Below are 25,718 nucleotides of genomic sequence, written 5' to 3' on the forward strand. Positions count from 1 at the left end.
CTCGTACCTCTTCTCTTTGCCTCCTCAGCGCAGCCGCCACTGTCCGCGATGTCGAAGTTATTAGGGAAAATATATGATTCCCCACAAGTAAATCAATCAATGGGAATAAAAACTAATGCGAAAAAATTAAATCAAAAACAACACAACAATTTTTACGTAGTTCCCTCAATGTGAGGTTCGTTCACGGGATCGAAATACGATTCCACTATCAACCAAATAATTTCCAAACGATTACAAACGAGACACGAATGGTCTCACAAAACCACCCTTAGGTGAAATCCAAATAATCACAAATAAACAAGAGGAAAGACCTCACCAAATCGATAAACAAAAGTCTTCGAAACAAAATAAACTTCACCAAACCAGCCGAATATTCACATGAACAGCAGCCGAAAATCAAGAACTGATTCCACCAAATTTGATTTTCACCTAAGCACTATCTCACCAATCAATTGATCAAAAAGTGCTGTTACTCCATAAGCAAAAACGGCTGCCCCTTTTTTTTCTTCCAAAAAAAACAAAACAATATCAATATATATTGTGAACTCTAGGGTTTTTCATCAAAACCCTAGTTGTTATCAAATTGGATTGGGTCTCCAAAAATTAGATATAATATATAAAATTATATTATAACTAATACAAAATCAAATTAAACTCTTTTAATAAACCAATCGGGTCCCACACTCCAATAAGGAGATATACCCCAACAATTCTCCCCCTATCGACTTATGTGGAGACATCAACCATACCCGCCAAAGTTCGACACTTCAAATGTTTGTCCATTAACAAAGTCTTGGTCAACATATCTGAAATATTATCATCTGTGTGAACCTTTTCGAGTTGTAACAATTTCGAATCTAACACATTACGAATCCAATGGTACCTTACATCAATGTGTTTCGATCTCGAATGAAAAGTAAAATTTTTACTCAAATGAATAGCACTTTGACTATCACAATAAAGCAAATACCTTTCTTGCTTCAAACCCAATTCTTGTAAAAATTTCTTCAACCATAACTCTTCTTTGCAAGCTTCCGTAATAGCAATAAATTCAGCTTCGGTAGTTGAGAAAACAACACATTTTTGTAATTTAGATTGCCATGCCACGGCTCCCTCTGCAAAAGTCATCAAATACCCTGAAGTAGATTTCCTAAAATCAACATCACCAGCCATGTCAGAATCTGTAAACCCATCAAGTATCGACTTACCATCCCTAAAACACAAACACACCTTCGAAGTCCCTCGAAGATACCTTAGAATCCATTTTACCGTTGCTCAATGTTCTTTACCCAGATTAGAGAGAAAACGACTCACCACACCAACGGCGTGAGCAATATCCGGCCTTGTACAAACCATGACGTATATCAAAGAACCAACTGCTGAAGCATAAGGAACTTTCAACATCTCTTCCTTGTCTTTCTCACTTGTAGGACATTGATTCGAACTAAGTTTGAAGTGACCCGCAAGTGGACAACCAACCGGCTTTGCTTTATTCGTGTTGAACCTCTCAAAAACTTTCTCAATGTAGCTTTCTTGAGACAACCAAATCAGCCATTCTTTACGATCACGAACAATTTTCATACCAAGTATTTGCTTTGCTGGTCCCAAATCTTTCATAGCAAAAGACTTGCTCAACTCCAATTTCAACCTATTAATCATGGTAGAATTTTGACCCACAATTAACTTGTCATCAACATAAAGCAAAAGAATAATAAATTTGCTATCTGGAAAATTTTTCACAAACACATAATGGTCCGAAGTGGTTTTAGAAAAATCATTATTTATCATGAAAGAGTCAAATTTTTTGTACCATTGCCACGAAGCTTGCTTGAGACCATACAAACTTTTCTTCAATTTGCAAACAAATTTTTCTTTCTCTTTCTCCACAAAACCTTCTGGTTTCTCTATGTAAATTTCTTCTTCAAGATCACCATGAAGAAATATGGTCTTCACATCAAGTTGTTCAACTTCAAGGTTCATACTTGCAGCCATGCCAAGTACAACCCGAATAGAAGACATCTTCACAACTGGCGAGAAAATTTCATCAAAGTCAATACCTTTCTTTTGCCCAAAGCCTTTCACAACAAGACGTGCCTTGTACCTCAGATTCTTGCCATCATTCTTCAATTTGAAAACCCATTTATTTTTCAAAATTTTCCTCCTTTTAGGCAACTTCACTAAATCATAAGTGTGATTTTCAAGTAAGGAATTCATCTCCTCTTCCATTGCCTTTTTCCAATCATCTTTCTTTGCATGCTCAATTGCTTCTTGGTAACTCTCGGGCTCCCCTTAATCGGATATCAACACAAATTCATTGGGAGGATATTTTTTCAAAGGTTACCGGTCCCTTGGAGATTTTCTCAACTCAAGTTGTGATGGCGGTTCTTGAGTTAGATGCTCTTTCTCAATTTTTGGCTCAACTTCATTAGGATTAGCATTATCCTCCACTTCTTCAATAGGTGGCTGTACATCTCCTCCATTTTCATCATCAACTGAAGATGAAGGAGATGGATCCATGTCAATGAGATCACTAGTTTTTGGCTCCGGTTGATCACTTTTGCCAAAGTCTTCAATTGTTTGGTCTTCAAGAAACACAACATCACGGCTTCGAATGACTTTCTTGTTGACCGAATCCCATAATCTATACCCGAAATCATCACGCCCATAACCAAGAAAAATAAATTGTCTGACTTACTATCAAGCTTGGGCCTCTCATCTTTTAGAATGTGAACAAAAACTCGACAACCAAACACTATCAAGTGCTCATAAGACACATCTTTGCCGGTCCAAACTCTTTCAGGAACATCACCATTCAAAAGATAGGTAGGAGACAAATTGATCACATTAACTGCTGTCTTCATTGCCTCACCCCAAAAGGATCTTGGCAATTTAGCTTGTGAAAGCAAACACCTTGTTTTTTCCACAATGGTGCGGTTTATCCTCTCGGCACCGTCATTTTGTTGAGGAATTTTCTTAACTGTCTTTTGGTGCTGAATGCCTTGGCTGTGACAATATTCATCAAATGGCCCAATGTGTTCCCCACCATTATCTGATCGGATGCACTTCAATTTCTGCCATGCTTCTCTTTCAACTATGGCCTAAAAATGCTTAAATACTTCTAGAACTTGATCTTTAGTTTTTAGTAGAAAAGCCCAAACTTTCCGTGAATAATCATCAATGAAAGTAACAAAATAAAGTGCACCATTATGTGTTCTAACTTTCAAAGGACCATAAATATCCGAATGAATCAACTCCAAAACATTTTCTTTTCTAGAAGCAAAAATTTTATGAAAAGAAACTTTATGTTGTGTACCCGCCAAACAATGAACACAAGTTTTAAGATGTGTACCTTTCAAACCGGGCAGAAGCTCTTTCTTGAACAAAACTTGTAGCCCCTTTTCACTCATATAGCCAAGCCGCTTGTGCCACAATTCGGTAGAAGTATCATCTTCAAGTGCATTGACAACACTTTTAGAAATTTTTCCTTGCATCGAATAAAGTGTATGAGTCTTCTTGCACTTAACCACCACCAAAGAACCCTTTGTGAGCTTCCATATTCCATTACCAAATTTGTTGTTGTAGCCTTCATCATCTAGCTTCCCAGTAGAGATCAAATTAAGGCGAATGTCGGGAACATGCCTCACATCTTTAAGCAACAACTTGCAGCCCAAATTTGTTTCCAAGCAAACATCACCCATGCCAATAATCTTGGACAAACCTTCATTACCCATTCGAACAGAACCATAATCTCCTTTAGTGCAGGTAGTGAAGAAATCAACTCGAGAAGTCACACGAAAAGAAGCAACGGAATCAATCACCCAATTACTCTTTTGGCCCACAAAATTGATACAATCATCTTCACAAACGATCACGAGATCATCGGTAGTAACTGCCGTTGTGTCTTCTTGCTTCTTATCTATACTTTTGCACGCCTTTTCTCCTTATTCTTGAGCTTTCGGCATTCTCGCTTCATGTGCCCTTTCTCATGGCAATAATAGCACTCAATGTCTTTCTTTGAAAAAAAATCATATTTTGATTTGTCACGGCTTTGATCACGACCATGAGGAGTCTTACTCCTTTCCCTTGTTTTCCTTCGACCTCTCATAACAAATGCTTCTGAATGAGAGGAACCTGCTAATTTTCTTCTAGTTTCTTCATTCAACAAGCTACTAGTGACTTGGCCCATTATGACAACTCCATCAAGGGCCGAATTACTAACTGTCACAACCAAAGTCTCCCAACTTTCGGGCAAAGAACTAAGTAGCATCAAAGCCTGCAACTCATCATCAAAAACAATTTTCATAGAAGCAAGTTGGTTAACAATACTCTTTATTTCATTCAGATATTCTAGAATAGGGCTACCCTCTTTATATTTTAAATTAACCAACTTACAAAACAAAAAAGCTTTATTTGTGGCTGATTTCCTATCATAAAGGCCTTCTAATTTTTTCCATAACTCATGTGCTGAAATTTTAGTAGCAACATGATGAAACACACTATCATCAATCCATTGACGGATAACACCAACGGCTTTTCGATTAAGCATATTCCATTTATCATCTTTCATACCCTTGGGTATGCTACTGTCACCCTCAATAGGCCCATACAAATCTTTACAAAATAATAGGTCCTCCATTTTAGTTTTCCAAGTTACCCAACTGCTTCCATTGAAGCTAGATATACGACCCACATTCCCCTCCATTGATTTACACAAATAAATATACACAAATAAACCGTAAGCTTTGATACCAGTTGTTAGGGAAAATATATGATTCCTTACAAGTAAATCAATCAATAAGAATAAAAACTAATGCGGAAAAATTAAATAAAAAACAACACAATAATTTTTACGTAGTTCCCTCAATATGAGGTACGTCCACGGGATCGAAATCTGATTTCACTATCAACCAAATAATTTCCAAATGATTACAAACGAGACACGAATGGTCTCACAAAACCACCCTTAGGTGAATTTCAAATAATTACAAATAAACAAGAGGAAAGATCTCACCAAATAGATAAATAAAAGTCTTCGAAACAGAATTGTAGAAGATCCAAATAAACTTCACCAAACCAGCCGAATATTCACATGAACAGTAGCTGAAAATCAAGAACTGATTCCACCAAATTTGATTTTCACCTAAGCACTATCTCACCAATCAATTGATCAAAAAGTGCTGCTACTCCACAAGCAAAAACGGCTACCCTTTTTTTCTTCCAAAAAAAACAAAACAATATCAATATATATTGTGAACTCTTGGATTTTTCATCAAAACCCTAGCTGTTATCAAATTGGATTGGGTCTCCACAAATTAGATATAATATAAAAAAATATATTATAACCAATACAAAATCAAATTAAACTCTTTTAATAAACCAATTGGATCCCACACTCCAATAAGGAGATATACCCCAACAAAGTTGCTGTCCACCTCGCGCCGCCGCTTTACCTCCGTCGACTCTACCGTCCTCTCCACCTCCGTCGCGACCCTCTCTCTCTTTTTATCTGTTGATTCACCGTCATCGTAATCACACAGAGATCTCAGATCTGTGTTAATCTCCTCCATCGTCCTCTCTCTTTGTGTGTGTGTATACATGTATGTATGTGTGTCTCTGTGCGTATGTATAATGTATGTATGTGTCTCTCTGTGTCAATGTATATGTTAGGTTTTTATTATTGGCAATCCCGTTTGACAAAACTCCTTTGTGTTGTAATTTTATTCGCATTTTTATTTCAATGAGGAGATGAGTTGTTAGATGAAAATCCAACCCGAATTGTGCCTTGCAGAGAAGTTTGTGATGTTAATACTTTCAAGATTGTCACTTCGCTGATTATGACGGGAATCGAGCTGCCCGGTCAGCTCGCGGGGTCCAGGGGACAGTGCCACGACGGGGTCGAGGGGCAACGCCCCCGAAGTAAAATACAAAATTGCATTCAAAGTTGCATGTCCGCCCTTGCTCGCTCGAACGAAGGAGTGCTCGTTCGAACGAAGTCTGCGTCTGTGTCAGTGTAAAAACCTGAAAGAGATGAATGTTCGCTCAAGCGAAGGATGCGTGGCTCAAGCGAAGCCACTTATGGAAAACACGCGTTTTTGGTTCCTCGCTCGAGCGAGAGAGTCTTTGCTCGAGCGAGCCTCGCAGTTCCAGATTTCTATAAGTACGGGTTTCTATCAGATTTTAGGATTACTTCTCCAGATCTTTTTCTTGGGTTCTAGGGTTTATATCTGGGGATATTTTGCTAGTTTTCTTTGATGTTTAATTGAGTATTCAACTCATGGGTTAAGAAGAATACATTAAAGGTTTGTTTGTTCATTCTATACAAAAAGAGAGAGTTGTTCTTCGGTGGAGAATTTGAGCCTGAAGCTTTGGTGGATTCTGGAGTGGCTCATTGTCAAGACAATTTCGAGGTGAAGACGGGGTTGGAAGAGGCACATAGAGGTTGGTTCAATTGGGGCGTGGATTCGCTAGGTAATTGAAAGTATACCTGTGTTTATCCTTTATATCTTCTTAGTGGATTGTTTTGTGGCTGTTGCCCGTGGTTTTTTTTTATCATAATTAGAGGTGTCCAATTGTGGTTTTTCCACGTAAAATCGTTGTGTCGATTTGTCTTGATTGTTTGATTGTGATTGCTATATACTGCTTAAAATTGATACATAATCACAAATCAACATCTAGGGGATTTTTAGATTTTTCAGTATACATGTAAGTATGTATGTATGTGTGTGTCTCTTTGTGTATGATTTTTTGATGATGTTGAAAGTTGTTGATGGTGGTGAATGTTGAAACAGATTTGGATCGGAGAATTTTCGGGGTCGGGAAAACCTAATCCCCGTTGGGGACGGGGATGGAAACGGTGATAAGTTCCTCGTCGGGAATTGGGACCGGGGACGGGAAAATTTTCGCCATCGAGGATCGGAGACGGGGAGTGTGATCCTCAGCCCCGACCCGACCCGTTGCCATTCGTAAGAGAGACTGGGCAAAAACTCTTGCCATGGGTATTTTTGTCTTTTTAATTTAAGATTCTAACATATGGCACCCACTAAAATGGTGTTATTTACCATAGCATTCCAGTTTATTGACATGAATCTAGTGAATCAAACTATGATGAGTTTGTTTAGGATGGAAAAGATGAAAATTGCAGGAAAGGGGAAAATAAAATTTGAAATTTTGTCCACCTTTGTTTACGTATACCCTGGAAGTAGTAAAAACGTGAAATAAAATTTTTAATATACTTTTTTGTACAATTAATATTAGCATGGGGATTTATTTATTTTTATTTTATTCATATATATATATGATATTATAATAAAATTTAATAAGTTACTGAGAGGGTAATTTTTGGAGAAAATTTGGACCGAGCTGTAAGATGGACTTTATGGCCCTAAGTGTGAAGGACTCAGTAAAAGGCCGTAATAATATTCCGGCCCAGAAGAAGCATAGTTACTCCGGTTAGGAGAGGTGTAATTGCTTCGGCCCAAGATGGTGTAAAGCTACTCCGGTCTGGAGGTAACTTGGAGTTAGTCCGGCCTTACGGTTCGTTCATAATCAAAGTTAGTCCGGTCGCGGAGTATTATGGTTAGATCGGTCGGAGCTTGCTACTCAGAAGCTTGGTCTTAGCATACCATGGTTAAACGGGAGAAAACCGAACTATAGATAGTTCGGCCTACTCTGTGGCTCAGCATAGCCAGTATTATTTCGGTCATATAGTAGTTCGGCCGTGGTAAAAACCATCCCACTTGGTTTAAGCAGTGGGGGAGGGTGTAAAGGGATAAGCATTATCCTTAGGAATATGGATCCTAGGAGGACTCTGCATGGAGAAATACAAGTCCTACTAGGATTATGCCACTCGAAACCTATAAAAGCTCACAAGCACCACCTTGGAGGAGGTAATTGAACACAATTCTTTCTGAGAACATAAACTTTATCTATTTGTCAAGCTTACTGACTTAGGCATCGGAGAGGTTTCCGGCACACACCCGCCGGCTAGCTCACGTTTGTGTTTTCAGGTGATAAAGCGACGTCGTACGGAGGATCGTGGACTTGGTCAACAGGATTATACGAGGAGAATTATTTCCTCCCCGTACAATTGGCGCCGTCTGTGGGAAGATACAGACAAGAACAAAAACCTCTTGACTAAGCTTCTCATTTTTTCAATCAATGGCACACATTGAAGAACTACCGCAGTCCGCCGTTGATGGGCTAACTCCAGACGGGGGCGCAAGGCGAGAAGGATTACCCTCTGTCCCTCCTATGGCAGATCTGGAGCCCCAACATCATAACTCCAGGAGGAGTGGCAGGGGAAGGCGGAATAACAGCCCTCGTCACTCTCAAAGTCCTGACAGGCAAAGGAGGAGGATTGATCCTCAAGCCCTGGAAGATCGCGTGAAGGAGCAAGATGAACTAATTCGGAAGATGGCGGCGGACATGGAGGCTTTGAAACGCCAGATGAAGACTAAAGATGTGGCGACAGGAGAGGGGCGCAAGCACAAGACGCCCCCCCGCCACTCAGAGAATCATAGTAGGAATACTACACCCTCCCAAGTAGAGAGCAGAAGCCTCAGGACAGGCGACACTCATTCCTTATCTTCCAGGACTCGTCACTCCAGGTCTGAGAGGACGAGATCCGAAAGATCATACACTGAAGGAAGCATGTATTGGCCTTCACATTCACACCAAACCAGATCTAGACAAACAGAGCTGCCCAGGTCATCCGACTTACGAACCGTGCTCGAAGAAAAAGCACGATGTAAGGAGGATGCCAGGGCAAGGGATCCACACCGAGTCTCGGCCTTGCAACGGTTGGCTCCTCGGACGCATGGAAGCGTCGAGGTTTGAATGTCAATACCGCGACCGGCCTACGAACCGACGGACAAAGCACTGGCAAGACTACAGACTTCACCGTTTGTTCCAGCAATCGAAAACGCGCCCCTACCATCAGGCTTCCTTCAGCCGAAATTCACTGCATATGAAGGGAAGACGGACCCGTATTCACACTTGAGCCACTTTTGCCAAGTCATGGCTGTGTACAGGCGAAACGAGGCCTTAATGTGTATACTCTTCCCATCAAGCCTTGGCGACTTGGGCTTGAGTTGGTTCGAGAAACTCCCAGAAGGCAGCATAGCCTCCTGGGCTCAACTGGCGGAAGCATTTGTAACAAGATTTCGAACAAACACTAAAACGCCGGTGGAAATAGACCAGTTACTTTCCATCGACATGGGTGAAAAAGAGACCCTCAGATCTTATAACAGTCGCTACTGGGAGACATTCAATCAGATTGGGGACTGCCCCACCAATCTCGCCATTGCACAATATAAAAGAGGCCTTCCAGTCGGGAACAGACTAAGGGACTCAATCACCATGGCGCCACCCCTCACTATGGAAGCCCTGATGGAAAGAGTGCACCAGCACATCAGGGTAGAGGAGGACGGCGCACGTGCCAAAGCAAAATCTAGCGTGACTACAGTGTCAGAAAAGAAGACCTCGGCAAAGGTCAATACGGTAGACCGAAGTAACAGAAACGGACGTGGCAAACGAGATAACGGAGAAGACCCTGATAAAAAATGGTTGAGAATCCGCACCGCCATAACAACTGTGTTCAAAAAACCGATATATCGAATTCTGAGCGAAATAAAAGATGAACCTTTCGTCAAGTGGCCTGCCAAGCTAGGAGAAGCTCAGAAAGACTACGACGACAGATCGCGGTGCACCTTCCACAAAGAAAAGGGGCACCGAACTGAGAATTGCACACCATTGAGACAACACTTGGAAGAATTGGTAGCAGCAGGACACTTGGACAAATATATTGAAGGAGGGACGCAACCAGCCCTCCAAGATCATAATAACCATCCCAATGGGATGCCGATCGATGCCCCACCACAAGGCATCATCAATGTAATACATGGAGTCTTTGAACCTGAGCGTGTATGCGAGCTCAGAGGATCAATCAAGAAGGCTGAGCACTTTAGGGAAGTATTAAGTGCCCAACCTGCCATCAAGAAGGGGAAAACAGAGGCAACAAATGTCATGTCTTTTTCGGATAAGGACCTGGATCGAATATACTGTCCTCACAATGATGCTCTGGTTGTCACTCTCCGAGTCAAAGATTTTGACGTCAAGCAGATTCTGATTGACCAGGGTAGTTCATGTGAGATCATGTACTACGACACATTCAAACAACTGAAGCTGCAAGACAAAGATTTGGCACCTGCAGTATCTCCTCTAATTGGATTCAACTCCATGCCAGAGTGGCCCGTCGGCAAAATAATTCTTCCAGTCAGAGCAGGAAGTGTAACAAAATAAGTGGAGTTCTGGGTATTGAAGGTTCCCTCCACCTACAACATCATCTTGGACAGAACATGGCTACACGCCATGCGTTCGGTGGCATCATCATACCATCAAGTGATGCGGTTTCCCAACGACTCCGGTATAATTGAAGAGGTGTATGGAGACCAAATCATGTCAAAACAATGTTTCGCCATGGTGAATGGCAGCCGCGTCGCCAAAGGGTACGTTCATTCGGTGGAAGAACCAGAAAGTAATGAACTATTCGCAGACATCGGCAAACAGGCTGATCAAAAAGCGGTGGAAGACTTGGTGGAGGTAAAGATAGATGAGAAGAACCCGGATAAGTTCTTCTTGCTTGCCTCGTCGTTGTCCAGCACTGAGAGATTAGAGGTCTTGGAGTTCTTGACCTCTAACATCGAAGTGTTTGCCTGGACACCTTACGACATGCCAGGCATTGATCCAAACTTCATCAGTCACCAACTCAATGTCCACCCATCCGCCAGACCTGTCATTCAACGCACACGCAGATCGGCACTCCACCACGCCGAAATAGTGGCAGAAGAGGTAGGCAACCTGCTGGAGGCAGGAGCAATAAGGGAAGTGCACTACCCAAGATGGATCTCCAACACAGTCGTAGTGCCAAAAAAGAATGGTAAATGGCGAGTCTGCGTTGACTACAAAACTGTCAACAAGGCCTGCCCGAAAGATAGCTTTCCTCTACCAAGGATTGATCAACTGGTGGATCTAACGGCAGGGCATAACCGACTTAGCTTTCTGGATGCATACAGAGGCTATCACCAAATCGCCATGCATGAACCAGACCAGGAGGTCACATCCTTCACAACACCAAGGGGATTATATTGCTACAAGGTCATGCCTTTTGGCCTAAAGAACGCAGGGGCGACATTCCAACGGATGGTCACCAAGATGTTTGAACCATTGTTAGGCAAAACAATAGAGGCTTACATCGACGACATGGTGGTCAAAAGCAAGAATGAGAATGACCATCTTAAAGATCTAGGCGAGATGTTCCAGATCCTGAAGAAACACAAGTTGCGCCTCAATGCGTCCAAATGCGCATTCGGAGTTGGATCTGGCAAATTCTTAGGCTTCCTGGTGACCAACCGAGGTATAGAAACAGACCCCTCTCAGATCAAAGCAATCCAGGAGTTGGAGAGACCAAACTCAGTCAAAGAAGTACAGCATCTCACTGGTATGGCAGCTGCGCTCAACCGGTTCATAAGCAGGTCATCAGACAGACTACGACCGTTCTTCCAAGCTTTAAAAGCCAAATTTGAGTGGGATGAAGAATGCGACCGAGCTCTGGAAAGCTTGAAGGAGTACATGTCTTCCCCACCACTACTTGTTACTCCAGTACCTGGTGAAGAACTCTTTTTGTACCTGGCAGTCTCTCAGCACGCAGTCAGCGCAGTGCTGGTTCGTGCAGAAGGAATACAACACTTGCCCATCTTTTATGTCAGCAAGACATTGTTGGGAGCCGAAACAAGGTACTTGCCCTTGGAGAAACTAGCATTAACATTAATGATGGCCTCCAGGAAATTGGCACACTACTTTCATGCCCACACCATAGTCGTCCTCACAGCCTTTCCACTAAAAGCTCTGTTTGAAAGATCAAACTTTAGTGGGCGAATTTTGAAGTGGGCAGTAGAGTTGGGACAATTCGACATCAAGTTCCAACCCAAGACTGCAATAAAAGCTCAATCTTTGGCAGACTTCGTCGCAGAGTTTACTCCTGGAAGTCATCATATCTGCCCAGTCGACCTAACTGACACAACTGAACTAGGGACGGAAGTTGACGCCGGAATAGCGCAACCCCTAGTAGAAGGTAGTCAATCAAGCACCAAGACAGACTATACTAAGGACAACAAGAAGGAGACAAACAAAGGCTCACCAGCAGTTCAAGCAAAAGACGAAGGGCAGACAGCCAACATGGACCTTGAAGAAAACACCATTCTTGACCTCACGACATCATCTGATCCTTCCACTTGCTGGAAACTATTCGTTGGAGAGATGTGGAAGCTCTTTGTGGATGGAGCATCCAACCGACATGGTGCAGGGCTTGGCATAGTCCTCATCTCTCCAGACGGCCTGGTTATAGAGCAAGCAATCAACCTTGGCTTCCCAGCATCCAACAATGAAGCGGAGTATGAGGCGCTTCTCGCAGGACTCAAGTCAGCACACTTCATGAAGGCAACCGAACTAATGGTATACAGTGACTCTCTGCTGGTGGTAAACCAAATTTCTGGCGAATACGAAGCAAAGGATGACAGAATGGCCAAATACCAAGAGTTAGTCAGAACAGAGATCAAGAAATTTGATGTAGTAAGAATAGAACAAATTGGTAGGGAGGAAAACAGCCGAGCGGACGAGCTAGCAGGCCTTGCCTCAATGGCAGATACATCAATCCCTCATCCATTACTCATCGACTTCTTACCAAGACCAAGCATAGAAGACCCCGAAGCAGAAGAAGTATGTTGCACAGAATTAGGCCCTTCTTGGATGGATCCCATCATCCTGTTCCTAAAAGACGGCATCCTACCAGAAGAGAAAAAAGAAGCCAACAGAATAAGGGCAAAGTCGCAGCGATTTTGGCTATCTCCATCTTTGGCATTATACAAGAAGTCGTTCTCTGGGCCTTACCTCAAGTGCGTTCATCCCAGCAAAGTAGAAGCATTCCTGTTCGAAATACACGAAGGGGTGTGTGGAAGTCATCAAGGGGGAAGGTCGCTCGCTTACAGGGCTATTTCGCAAGGATATTGGTGGCCATATATGCAAGCAAATTCAGAGAAATATGTGAAGAAGTGTGAAAAATGCCAAAAATTCGCGCACCAAATACATCAACCAGCAAGAGAACTCCTACCATTAACTAGCCCATGGCCTTTCGCAATGTGGGGCTTGGACATAGTAGGACCACTTCCAACAGCGCCCGGGGGCAGAAAATTCTTTCTCGCAGCAACAGACTACTTCACAAAGTGGGTAGAAGCAGAAGCATTGGCGTCAATCAAAGAAAAAGATGTGAAGAAGTTTGTTTGGCAGAATATCATCACTCGGTTTGGCATACCAAAAGCACTGATCTCAGACAATGGAACTCAGTTCGACGGCAAAATCTTTAGAAGCTTTTGTGAAGAGTACAAGATAGAGTTCTACAATTCTACACCGGCATATCCTCAAGCAAATGGGCAAGCTGAAGCATCAAATAAAGTCGTCTTGGATGGACTAAAGAAAAGGCTAGAGAAAGCAAAAGGCAAGTGGGCAGATGAACTTCCTCACGTCTTATGGGCTTACCGCACCACGCCTCGGCGATCAACCGGAGAAACACCATTCTCCTTAGCCTATGGAATGGAAGCAGTGATCCCACTAGAAGTTGGCCTCCCCACAATTCGAAGTGAAAATTTTGATCCAGACTTAAATGGAGAAGCCATAGCCTTAGAACTCGACCTTGCAGAAGAAAGAAGAGAAAGAGCACTAGTCCACATCGCCTCATACCAACGAGAGTTAATCAGAAAATACAGCAAAAAGGTGCATCCAAGACAATTCAAGATTGGGGATTGGGTACTACGCAAAGTAATGGGAAACACCTTGATCCCAGGAGATGGCAAGTTAGGCCCAAATTGGGAAGGTCCTTATAAGGTGGTTGGGTTAGCAGGCAAAGGGGCATACCACCTAGAAGACAAGGATGGCAAGGCAATCCCTAGGCCATGGAATACGGCCAATCTCAAGTTATTTTACTTTTAGCTTTTCTTTTTCAAACATATGTAATTTTTTCTTCCTTCAATAAAATGAGAAATTCTTTTTAGCAGAAGTTGTTCCTTGTAAAAGTTAGCTTTAGTAAAGATTAGGCGCATTGCAAGCATTTTATTCTAAGTTAGCCGGAAAAACTAACTTAGGGGTTGGCTGGAATAAACCAACACCCTTCCTAAACCCAGGATAAGGATCCAGGCTGCAGGACATTTGGTCGGAATAACCAAATACTATAAGTTAGCTGGAAAAACTAACTTCGATGGTTGGCTGGAATAAACCAACATTTGTTACTCTTCAGCCAACGTAAGTGCAAGGCTGAAGAGTGATTGACTGGAATAAACCAACACTTGTTACTCTTCAGCCGAAGTAAGTGCAAGGCTGAAGAGAGGTTGGCTGGAATAAACCAACACCTGTTACTCTTCAGCCGAAGCAAGTGCAAGACTAAAGAGTGGTTGGCTGGAATAAACCAACTCTTGTTACTCTTCAGCCAAAGTAAGTGCGAGGCTGAAGAGTGGTTGCCTGGAATAAACCAACTCTCGTTACTCTTCAGCCGAAGTAAGTGCATGGCTAAAGAGTGGTTGGCTGGAATAAACCAACACTTGTTACTCTTCAGCCGAAGTCAGTGTAAGGCTGAAGAGTGGTTGGCTGGAATAAACCAACTCTTGTTACTCTTCAGCCGAAGTCAGTGCAAGGCTGAAGAGTGGTTGGCTGGAATAAACCAACTCTAGTTACTCTTCAGCCGAAGTAAGTGCATGGCTGAAGAGTGGTTGGCTGGAATAAACCAACACTTGTTACTCTTCAGCCGAAGTCAGTGGAGGGCTGAAGAGTGGTTGGCTGGAATAAACCAACACCTGTTACCCTTCAGCCATAGTAAGGGTATGGCTGAAATTGGATTGACTGGATTAAGCACTCTGTACTCCTCAGCCGAAGTGATTATATCGGCTAAGGAGTGGTTGGCTGGTAAGCATAGTTTAAAAAGCCAAAACCGAAATAGAAGTTGGAGTAATAAAAGGCATTACAAAGTACAGACATACATATCAAAACCGAAGTTAGAGTTCAAGCAAATTTCCATTTCATTAAAGATCAAAATAAGTACGAAGCAAGGACCAAAGCCCGGTTACAAAGACGAAATAAGAAAAAGAAAAAGTACAAAGTCAAGAAAAGAGTTCTTGTATTTTGGCGTCAAAGGCCGCATCACCATCAACTTGAAAACCGGTTTCAAGGGGAAGATCACGCTCGGTCGCCGGGTTGGTTTCGGTTGGAACCACGGTGTCACTTGGTTGTTCAATAGGTGGGTCCTCTACCATGGGCTCCAACCGAAGTGATGGGTCTGCACTAACAACCGGAATATCTTCGGAAGCAGAGGAGTCATCAGAATCTGAGTCTTCCAGAAACTCTTGTTGCAGGGTATCGGCATACTCCGCAAGGGACTTCGGTATAAAGTAGTCTGGAGGGTTGAAGACCTCGGTCTGTTGATCATGACCGAGCTTCTCAACAGCCGCCCTCCAGCCACACTTGAAGAACAGCTCCTTGGCAGCGTCGCACTGTTTGACATAGGCGTCTTCTGCCTTCTTGTAACCCTGCTTGTAACCCTGCTTTTCGGCTCCCTTCACGCTCTTTTTTAGTTGGCTTATTTCGGTATCCTTTCTCTTTTCAAGCTTTACCAGCTCGCGCAAATATTTGTCTTTCATAGCGATGGCCACTTTCTGCCTCTCCGCTTCAGCCGAGCTAACCAGATCGGCAAGTCGACCGTTCTCTGCTTGTAGCTCGGTCATTTTCTTTTCGGCCTCCTCTAGTTCGGCCGCCTTTGCCTCGGCTTCCGCCATTGCTTGCCTTGTGGTTTTTCTTAGTTCTTGGACTTTCTTGTAAGTAATATTGTTCTTTTGTAAGGCCTGGCAAAACAAAGATTTCCTTTGAGCCGAAGTACAAGTTGGAAAATTTAGGCAGAAGAAGCGGACAGAGTTACTTACCAAAATCAAGGACTTGGATGTAGACCGAATTGACTTCATTTCGGTGTTCAATTGCTTTAAGTGGTGCTCCATATCTTTTGGGAGGCACACACTCTTGGCCAGATTAAAAGCCAATAGATGATCTTTTTCAGCAACAACCGAATCAGATGCCTTGATGTCTCGGTCGTTGAAGGTTAGCTTCGGAGCCCAATGGGAAGATTCAGCTCGATCGGTTTGCTCCGGTTGGAGGATAGGTTGAGGACTTTGGGGAATGGATTCAACCTCATCGACAAGTTGCTGTTCGGTCGATATAGATCGGGCGCGTTTGGAAGGGCGAGATGAAGAAGGCCGTTGAGAAGGGAGGGCCACAACGGCAGGCTGCGCCTCAATAGTTGGTGGTCTTCGGCCCTGGTTGTTGCAGTCAGAAGGGCCCTAACTCTGCTTTTCTTTGCCATCTCTTCTTCAGCAGTTAATGGGACAAGTCGTATTTCGGGTAAGGTTGGGTCCGGTTCTGGTGCTTCCTCAAGAAGGAAATCGGTTACTCTTGCTTTTCGGGGACCGCTATACCGATAGGTCGGCTCAAAGTTTAGAAGCTTAGCCCAACTCCTTTCTTGACACCGTAGTGCGGCTCGCAAAATCGCAAGGTTGGGATAGCTATATAGGGAACGGAGGTGGGCGAAATCTGCAAAAGGAGAACTGTTAGTTCGGTTAATTGACTAAAAAAACCGAAATAAAATACAAGAAAGAAGACCGAAGTCATATTACCGGGCTCCCCCTTTTTCCAATTTATAGGCCGACCAGGAATTTGGGCTTGAAAATCCTCAAAGTTCCCAGAGACCCAGAAAAAATCATCGTCATTAAGGTCTTTGTCCGGTGTGTGTTTAACTATCTTCTCTCGGCGGCGGCGAATCCTAAGGTAATAGACCCACCCAGCATCTTTTGAGCCGATGGAGTATTGGTGGAAAATTTCGGCCAGACCAAGGTTTAGTCCGGTTTGGTGGTTTAGTGCGGCTATTCCCATAATAATGCGGTATGTATTGGTGGACAGTTGGGTGGGGCATAACCTAGTCTGCCTAAGAAATTCACAGATCAATGGTTGGACAGGAAACCGTAGTCCGGTTTCTATTATGGATTGAAGGGTAAAAGGGACGAAGCCTTCTTTTTCCCACGGAATAACATCTTTTTCAGCCAAACTCAGATGAACGTCTTCAGGAATATGGTAATCTTTCCTAAATTCGGCCATACCACCAGGGGTCTCAACTAGATACCTATACTTACCCATCTGATGTATAATTTACTTATAATTTATATCGGTGCAAAAATCGTGCTCAGTAGCTCGGTTGAGCGCACGCAGGAGTGCCTGGGTAACCTAAGTCTGCAAAGTAGAAAACAGAGGGGGTTAAAGCACTGATCGTTGGACCGTGCTACAATTTAAAAGCAAGGTATAAGAGCCCTATTTCGGCCTCAAAAAACTGGTTCTATCTCGGTTCATCAAAAGGTTTGGTAGCTCGGTTTGGGCAGGTTGCTCGGTAGACCGGTTTAACGTCTAGGGGCAGCTTTCTGAGTTCGGTCTAAAAAACTAAGAAAGCTGGTTTAGCCCCAAGGCCTAAATCGGTTACAGTATGAATAAAATTGCTTCGGTTGAGCCTCTAGGGGCAGCTTTCTGAGTTCGGTTTAGAAACTAAGAAAGCTGGCTTGGCCCCAAAAGATTTAGTTCGGTTGAAATCCAAGGTTCCTAGTTTGATATGTTCGAAACCCGGTGATCTAATTTCGGCTAGAATGAATCAGGCGTTGGTGACTCTTTGAGTCTCTACAAGTTGTAGTTCGGCTATTAACTGAAGTGATCTACCAATATTGGACAAACAGTATCCTAGTTCGGCTGTTATGAGATTTTGGATCTAAGACTGGTTTTTCTACATAATAGTTCATACACACATGAAGTTCTACTGGTTTTTTCATAAAAATACAGAAGCAAAAGCAACAAATGGAAGAAAGTGTTTGCAAAAAACATACAAAACAAAGATATACAGCTGCATAAAACGAATATAAAAGCAAAAACATGAAGGGAAAGTGGATTTGCTTACCAGATTAAAGAAGAAGGGACTGAAGATGAAAACTGTTGCAGTATAGAACGAACACGAACAGCAAGAACACAGAGAGAGGAGATAAAGAAATGGCAAAAGTGAAGGGACCTGGCCTCAGGGATTGTTTTTAGAAAGCCCAAAATTTGGGCGGGACTGTTCAAAATTCATGAAGTACGAAAGACGGCGTGACAGCCGTCCTCAACCTATCAGAATCTGCCACGTGTCATTGGAAAGGGAAGCGTTACAGTCGCTGTGATTGAAGAGACGTTTTGACCGAACAAAGTGAAGCCCGATATAAAATTAGCTCGGCTGGAAAGGCTAAAGGGTTTTTAGCTCGGCTGGAAACGCTTAATAAACTTCAGCTCGGTTGGTAGACTGGTAATCCCAATCACGCTGTGCAGATGGAATTAAGGGGCAATTGAGAGGGTAATTTTTGGAGAAAATTTGGACCGAGCTGTAAGATGGACTTTATGGCCCTAAGTGTGAAGGACTCAGTAAAAGGCCGTAATAATATTCCGGCCCAGAAGAAGCATAGTTACTCCGGTTAGGAGAGGTGTAATTGCTTCGGCCCAAGATGGTGTAAAGCTACTCCGGTCTGGAGGTAACTTGGAGTTAGTCCGGCCTTACGGTTCGTTCATAATCAAAGTTAGTCCGGTCGCGGAGTATTATGGTTAGATCGGTCGGAGCTTGCTACTCAGAAGCTTGGTCTTAGCATACCATGGTTAAACGGGAGAAAACCAAACTATAGATAGTTCGGCCTACTCTGTGGCTCAGCATAGCCAGTATTATTTCGGTCATATAGTAGTTCGGCCGTGGTAAAAACCATCCCACTTGGTTTAAGCAGTGGGGGAGGGTGTAAAGGGATAAGCATCATCCTTAGGAATATGGATCCTAGGAGGACTCTGCATGGAGAAATACAAGTCCTACTAGGATTATGCCACTCGAAACCTATAAAAGCTCACAAGTACCACCTTGGAGGAGGTAATTGAACACAATTCTTTCTGAGAACATAAACTTTATCTATTTGTCAAGCTTACTGACTTAGGCATCGGAGAGGTTTCCGGCACACACCCGCCGGCTAGCTCACGTTTGTGTTTTCAGGTGATAAAGCGACGTCGTACGGAGGAGCGTGGACTTGGTCAACGGGATTATACGAGGAGAATTATTTCCTCCCCGTACAGTTACTATTGTAATAATGAAAACAAAATACATAACATATAATTAATAAAAGAAACTTAAAAAATGAGAGACAAAAATATTCCCATAAATAGATGAGGAATAAGACCTTTATATAAGTAAAAGGATTCAAATCACTGACCCACTTCAATTTTTCATCAAAAATTCAAAAAATATTTTGCAAGGGTAGTAGCTGTCACTCAATTTCTAATTTCTTAAAACCTTCTTTTCAGATCCCAAAAATTCTTTCACAATTACATTCATTTAGTAGGATGAGTGTCAACTTTAATTTGTTACATACTAAAATAAGATTCAATCTCTTTACTACCTTATAAGTAAATTTATTAGTCTAAAACTATAATCTAACATCACTCTTATTATATTTTGAAGAGTTTCCTATCAATGTTTAGCGCGGATCTTATTATTTTATGATAAATTATATATATGAATATTTATCTTTGTTGTTTGGTACACATTGTGAAATACATATAATTTTATTTTAAAAAGTAAATTAAACATTTTTGAAAAACAAAATATTGGTTAAAAAATTCACTTAAATGGGTATTGATTACCTCACCAACATCGGAACCAGATCACTTGCTTGCCACAAACTCGTGCTCTCCGCCATTGATTCCTCTACCCCGCCCAACACATTGTACTAATCATGATTGTCCGTGGACTCGTACATCCATTTTCAAAATGTACAATCATTACAAGCAACAAATCCTCAGGGTTGCATAATAACTCGTTGCGCGTAATTGCACAAGATAGCAACCCACAATTCAGCTTGTCGTCTCTCCGGCCATAACTGCTCTCTCTCTCTCTCTCTCTCTCTCTCTCTCTCTCTCAAATTCATTTCGATCGAAGCTAGAAGAATCGCGAACTCGAGAGCTTGTTTTTACCGGTAAATCAATCAATCAATCTTCAATTTGTCTGCCTGTATGTGTTTTTTATTCAATTTTCATGATCTGATCTTGCTATTGTTTTTCGTTTTCGCTATAATCATCTCTCTCTCGTTTCATGATTTGAGCAAGGATTTTGAACGAGATTCAGGTTCAGTTGATTTTGAATGATTCCATTGATGAATTTTAACGTCCTCTTGCGTGTCAGATTCAAATCGTCTATGTTTTGCTATACTCTTTCCGCTTATGCATGTAGTTTGTTTATCGGAGATGTATACTAGCTTAATTATGATAATTTTATGAACCTTGAGGACCTCACCAATCGTGTAGAAGATAGGGAGTGTTGTTCTGATGGTGGATAAGTGCATATGGTTGTACTAGGTCAATGAATTTTGATTACAGACTGGAATTTTGATTTATATGATCCAGGCATTTCCTTAGATTTATTTGTCAATGAATATACAACAGATTTGGGGAAACATGACACCTGAAAAGCATGTGGAAAACCGAGAGAAGATTTAGGATGCATATGCGTGCAATTTCCATTGAGTCTTCAGTTAGATGCGTTCTTCTTCTACAAGGATTATGAACACACTGGACAATTATATGCTTGAAACCAATGAAACACACGAAGGAAAACCTATTAGGTCATGATTAGCAGAGAGGTTACATGAATAATAAGTATTTGAGTGTCATGGTTAGACATGTGACACAAATATCATGCCGCAAACCTTACAAAATATTGTAGGCCAATAATCAGCATTGTAGAGATTTTAAAGTATTCTTGACACTTCTATATTTTATGTTGCTCAAAAAGCCATGCATGAAACCAGATTTTACCATGTAAGTTTCTTACGTGGGAACTAAAAACTTGAGTTGCCATCCTGTATTTTCATAATTGTTGCATGTAATAATATATAACTAAGGATGATGATTATATGTACACTTTTAAATCATTCAGTTTGTTGAGAATCTATAGATCCTGTTTCCCAAGAGCCAAGATGATATTTTATTGGCATTCAAATTCTGTAATTACTACTGGGCATGCGCTATTTCTGGACCACATTTGTGTGTTCTTTTCCTTCTTCTGTTTGGCATAAAAGGAGGAAGATCTGGTGTTCGATTCGTTTATGTATTACATGAATTATTTGTGGGGAGTGGAATTGTAGTTCTTTTAATGTGCAGAAATTTTTGCTTTGGTATGGGCTTAAAAGTACATCTATTAGTTTAATGTATAGTTGGCAGTCAAAGTGTTATTAACCCTTCTTGTGATTAATTTTTAGATTATTGTAGAGATTTTTTATACACGTGGAGGTGTACAGGGTTTTTTTGGGGGGGCTTTTTGAGTCTCTTTTGCATATAGCTGGCATTCCCTTAATGCCATCTCTAATGAAATTTTTATAATTTATCAAGAAAATGCTGTCAGTTTCCTTCTGAATTATTGTTATTTGCATTGGAAATGTGCAAATAGAATTGATTTTGCCATGCAAAAGCTATGTAAAACTAACCATGCCTGCTTTGCCTTTTCTTCATCTAAATTTGAAGCGAGGAGAATTGGCTTGCAAGGCTAACAAACTGACACTGTGCTTGGAACATTCCACAATGAATGGCTGTAGATAGATTCCAAAACTGAAGCAGATTTGTTTCACTTACCCAACAGATTGGAAATATGTTTTTTTTTTCTCTGGGAAACCTCTTTCCTTAGGTTGCCTGATTATTTGTTTGATCAATATCTTTTGATTTCCCCTCAATATTTAAGAGTCTGTTCATTCATCCTCTAAAGTTGGAAGTGTCAATGAATTTATCTCTGGCAGTCACCTCTAGTTGTTCATAGTAAATATGATTAAATGGTTTTGTCATGAGTATTGTAAAGGGGTTCAAAGTTTGGTACTCCTGCAAAGTAGGCTAGTATCCCCTTATTAGGAGTTAGGCCTCGTTTGGCAAGTTAACATTTTAGCCAAAAAGTCAAAAAGTTATTAAAAAAGCTAAAAAGCCTATAACCTATACCAAAAAGTCAAAGATTTTATTTTCTCTCTACTTTTTGAACATCTTTTCGTAAAAAGCCAAAAAGCCACCTCAAACATACTAGTTTTTTTTATCTCATATTTTAGCCAAAAAGTTACTAAAATAGCATGTTCCCAAACGAGGCCTTATTGTCCTGTCTACTCGGAATACCACGTTGGTTGTGTGCCCACCCAATAATAAGGGGCTATGTGCTTACATTGCCCAAAAGGATAATGATGGGCAAATCATGAGACACCATTGTTCTCAAACACAGCTACGTGGTGTTCTTCTGGTTCTGGAACGATGTGATAATTTCTGCCTTATTAGAGTTTGTTGCCAAAGTTAATTAAAGATTCTAATTCTTTCTAAACATAGCCAGTCACAGTCATCAGTAATGATGATTTAGGGTAGAGGCCTTTATTTCAATCCACTTTCCGAGGTAAGTAAGGTCTTATTTTATTTTATTTTTATTTTTTAATTCAAGTGGCAATTAGTTAGTGATCATTGAACCCTTTTTTTCTATTCATGTCATCTATTTGAGGATATGTTTCTTGAAATTAATAGTATATGCTATTGCAGCTGCTGTACATTGGATTGCTGCAAGAACACTATGTCAGGCAAGGAGGAAGATGTCAAAGAGCATGAAGGTGTGGATGAAGATGTCCCAGAGGACTCTGAAAAGGCCATGCCATCACCCCAACAGGAGGTTGTGTTCATATCCTAGTTTTCTGTACGTGCTAGAAAAACTTATTCTGCATTTGCTTCTTATTGTTGCAGCAGTTTCTCAGGACTTGTACAATGTTGCTTTCTACAGGAGGAAGCTGTTAAGAGCAAGTATGGGGGAATAATGCCCAAGAAACCACCACTTATTTCTAAGGTAATGTCTTAATTCAATTTTATTGATGGCTCTCTTCTCACAAAAATGTTCGAAAAATCGTTTGCAAGAGATGCTAGTTTGTGCTCGTCTCCACTCAGACACTATACTTTTGATTTCAGGACCATGAACGTGCTTACTTTGACTCTGCTGATTGGGCTCTGGGGAAGGTACCTCCTTCTGTGGCCCATCCTTTTACTTGGGGCTAGAGGCTGGTAATAGTAGAAGTACCTGTGTCATCTTAATTACCTAATACTGTTCAATGTGTGTGGATGATAACAGCAAGGTGGAGAGAAGCCCAAAGGACCACTCAAGGCACTTCAACCTAAACTGCAGGTATTTAAATAATATTTTATTTCCTTCTAAAACATCTTGGCTGTGCTACTTATTTTTATTTTTTACCAGAATTGATATGCTTTGCACAAATAAACAATGTATCTAGTGTTGTTACTGTTAGCTAGATTATTCAACCAGCCCCGTGTGGAGAAGTGACACTATTTCTGCATAAATTTTCAGTCAATGCAAATTCTAATACGTTTGTTACTTTTCCGAGAAACTGGCATTGATCAAGCGGTTTATGCTTTATAGAGTCTGAATGCTGCAACATGGAACTTCAATTGCACGCAATGGTTTAGAACATGAAGACATAACCTTTTTGAGTTCCGGACTTCATATTTGAAGAATATATATGGAGAATGAGTGCAAAGTTAATGACATAAATTTAAGTTATAGAACAGCACATAAATTTACCAGGAAAAAAAAAAACATTTAGAGGCATTTTAGGCCTACTAAAATATTTGAAACATGCCGGGCCTAAAAGAGAAAACCCTGTTATACATTAACAGAAAATACTCAGAAGGGGAGCTTCTGCTATAACGGCTGTTTGTGGCCTATCAAATTGAAGCAACACGTCCGGAGTGCATGTCAAACTAATGGTTTTTAATTTTCAATATTTCTCAGTATTCATAAAATATCGTAAATTATATGATTCATAACTTTATTTCCATGGCTAGCTGAATAATAGAATTTGATATATTTTTGATCCATCGTGTTTGTTTTCTTTCTTTTGGATACCTTTCGGGTGTCCTTCGGCAACCCTGTTTTGATGTAAATAGGTGAACTTCATGGGCCCAATTTTTTGACCTAATTTGTTTTAATTGGCTGTTCATCATCAGACAGGCTCAAGCATGAAGCCATTTTTTATATTTTTAAAAATTTAAATTTATTAGGAAGGGCTGATGTATGAAGAAAAAATTAATAATAATCCAGATTGATTCAGATTGGATCCATTTTCATGACCCGTAAGCTTGGGTGAAAATTTGGCTGTTTTCACATCCTCTCACAAAGCCTTAGCACTCAAATGACATTGGTTAGCTACAATTTCATTGGTAAGCCTGGGTTTGGATTAGGATTGAACCCTAATTGATGGATACTTTTAAAATGTTCTTGACATCTGTACTGGAGTGACTTAAATTAGAATTACCTTAGTGTTATTTTTCAGTATATATGATCAAATATATAACAAATAAATGCATTTTTTAAACTATTGTCATGGTGCTCTGTCTGTCTGTTCGTATCCACATCATGTGTGTATGCCCGTATTGATGCTTGCTAGGCAAGAAGTTGATAATGCAGACTGAGAATTAGCATTCACTTTTATGTTTCAGTTTTGAAATTCAAAACTCAAGTGAGCTCATCTCAAATCTGGTCAAAATTTGATGGTTGCCATTTAGTTTTGTAGTGGTAATATAGATGGTGGTTCAAAACTGAAAATAATGTTTGTTTTGATGAAAATCAAATGTAACATATGACTCGAGATCTTATTTGAGATTATTGCTGATTGATTTCACAATTATCAATGTGCTGTGGAATTTGAGTTTTGTTATTGCAATCCCATCCTAACTGATTATTCACACATTTGTCACATGCCTGACTACTGACATATTTTTCCCCTTTGGTTTCGGTTCTCTATCTTTAGCCAACACAACAGCAAACCCGATACCGGAAATCGCCTTGTGGTCCGTCAGATGGTGAAGGTATGCAAAATGATAATTTATTGGGTCGCCACAACTACTGCTAATGATAGATGCACTTTCGTCCTAAAGTCATTTTATCCTTTTTGGTGTAGGAGAGAACACTCCATCAGAGGATGCAGCTGCAAATGAATGAGAGGCCACTGTTGGTCTTTTGATGTTGTGAGAACTATTGGTTCGTATTCTAATATCTGAATAGGCGACCACTAAATTTCTGTTATTTCAATAAAAGTGGCAAATATGTTTCAATGTTTGCTAAGAGAAAAGGAAAACACTTGCTGTCTGTAGCTCTGTGACTGTACTTTGGAGAGTTGAAGCTTTTTGTCCCTTTCCTTATTGAAGCGGAACATATTTCTTTCGGATTATGAGTGAAGAACTTACGGATGAGATTCAACATTTTTTTTGGTCTCAACTGGTTGGTTGTCTTCTAGGAATCGAATATAAATTTTTTTTTTTGGTGAATTTAGAAAAATGATATTTGAACTCTACGTTTGTCCTCTCATTCTTTGTCTTTTCACTCAGTATCAAGAGCTTGTTTATAGCATTGTAGATATTTACCTATGTTTTTTATTTTATTTTATTTTCTGGTTGGTCTACACTTATGTTCACTCCCTCCTAAGTGATTATCTTGTTTATTGGGCCATTTTTCT

General features: G+C 40.9%; 1 protein-coding gene across 2 annotated transcripts; it reads left to right on the forward strand.

Annotated features, from left to right (window-relative positions):
* The first annotated feature begins 19,768 nt into the window (after positions 1 to 19,768).
* LOC114267415 (uncharacterized) lies at positions 19,769 to 25,556 on the forward strand. Of its 2 annotated transcripts, none has more exons than XM_028208447.2 (7): positions 19,769 to 20,159; positions 22,741 to 22,867; positions 22,976 to 23,038; positions 23,158 to 23,205; positions 23,318 to 23,371; positions 25,014 to 25,071; positions 25,164 to 25,556. In XM_028208447.2, the coding sequence occupies exons 2-7, from the start codon at positions 22,772 to 22,774 to the stop codon at positions 25,202 to 25,204; spliced, it is 360 nt and encodes a 119-aa protein (XP_028064248.1). In that variant the 5' UTR covers positions 19,769 to 20,159; positions 22,741 to 22,771; the 3' UTR covers positions 25,205 to 25,556. The 2 variants fall into 2 exon arrangements, with proteins under 2 accessions (XP_028064248.1, XP_082723515.1); XM_082867389.1 differs by having other exon boundaries at positions 20,025 to 20,194.
* The last annotated feature ends 162 nt before the right edge of the window (positions 25,557 to 25,718 follow it).

The sequence above is a fragment of the Camellia sinensis genome, chromosome 4 (genome assembly GCF_055761805.1).
Source record: "Camellia sinensis isolate YWXY chromosome 4, ASM5576180v1, whole genome shotgun sequence".
Lineage (NCBI taxonomy): Eukaryota > Viridiplantae > Streptophyta > Magnoliopsida > Ericales > Theaceae > Camellia > Camellia sinensis.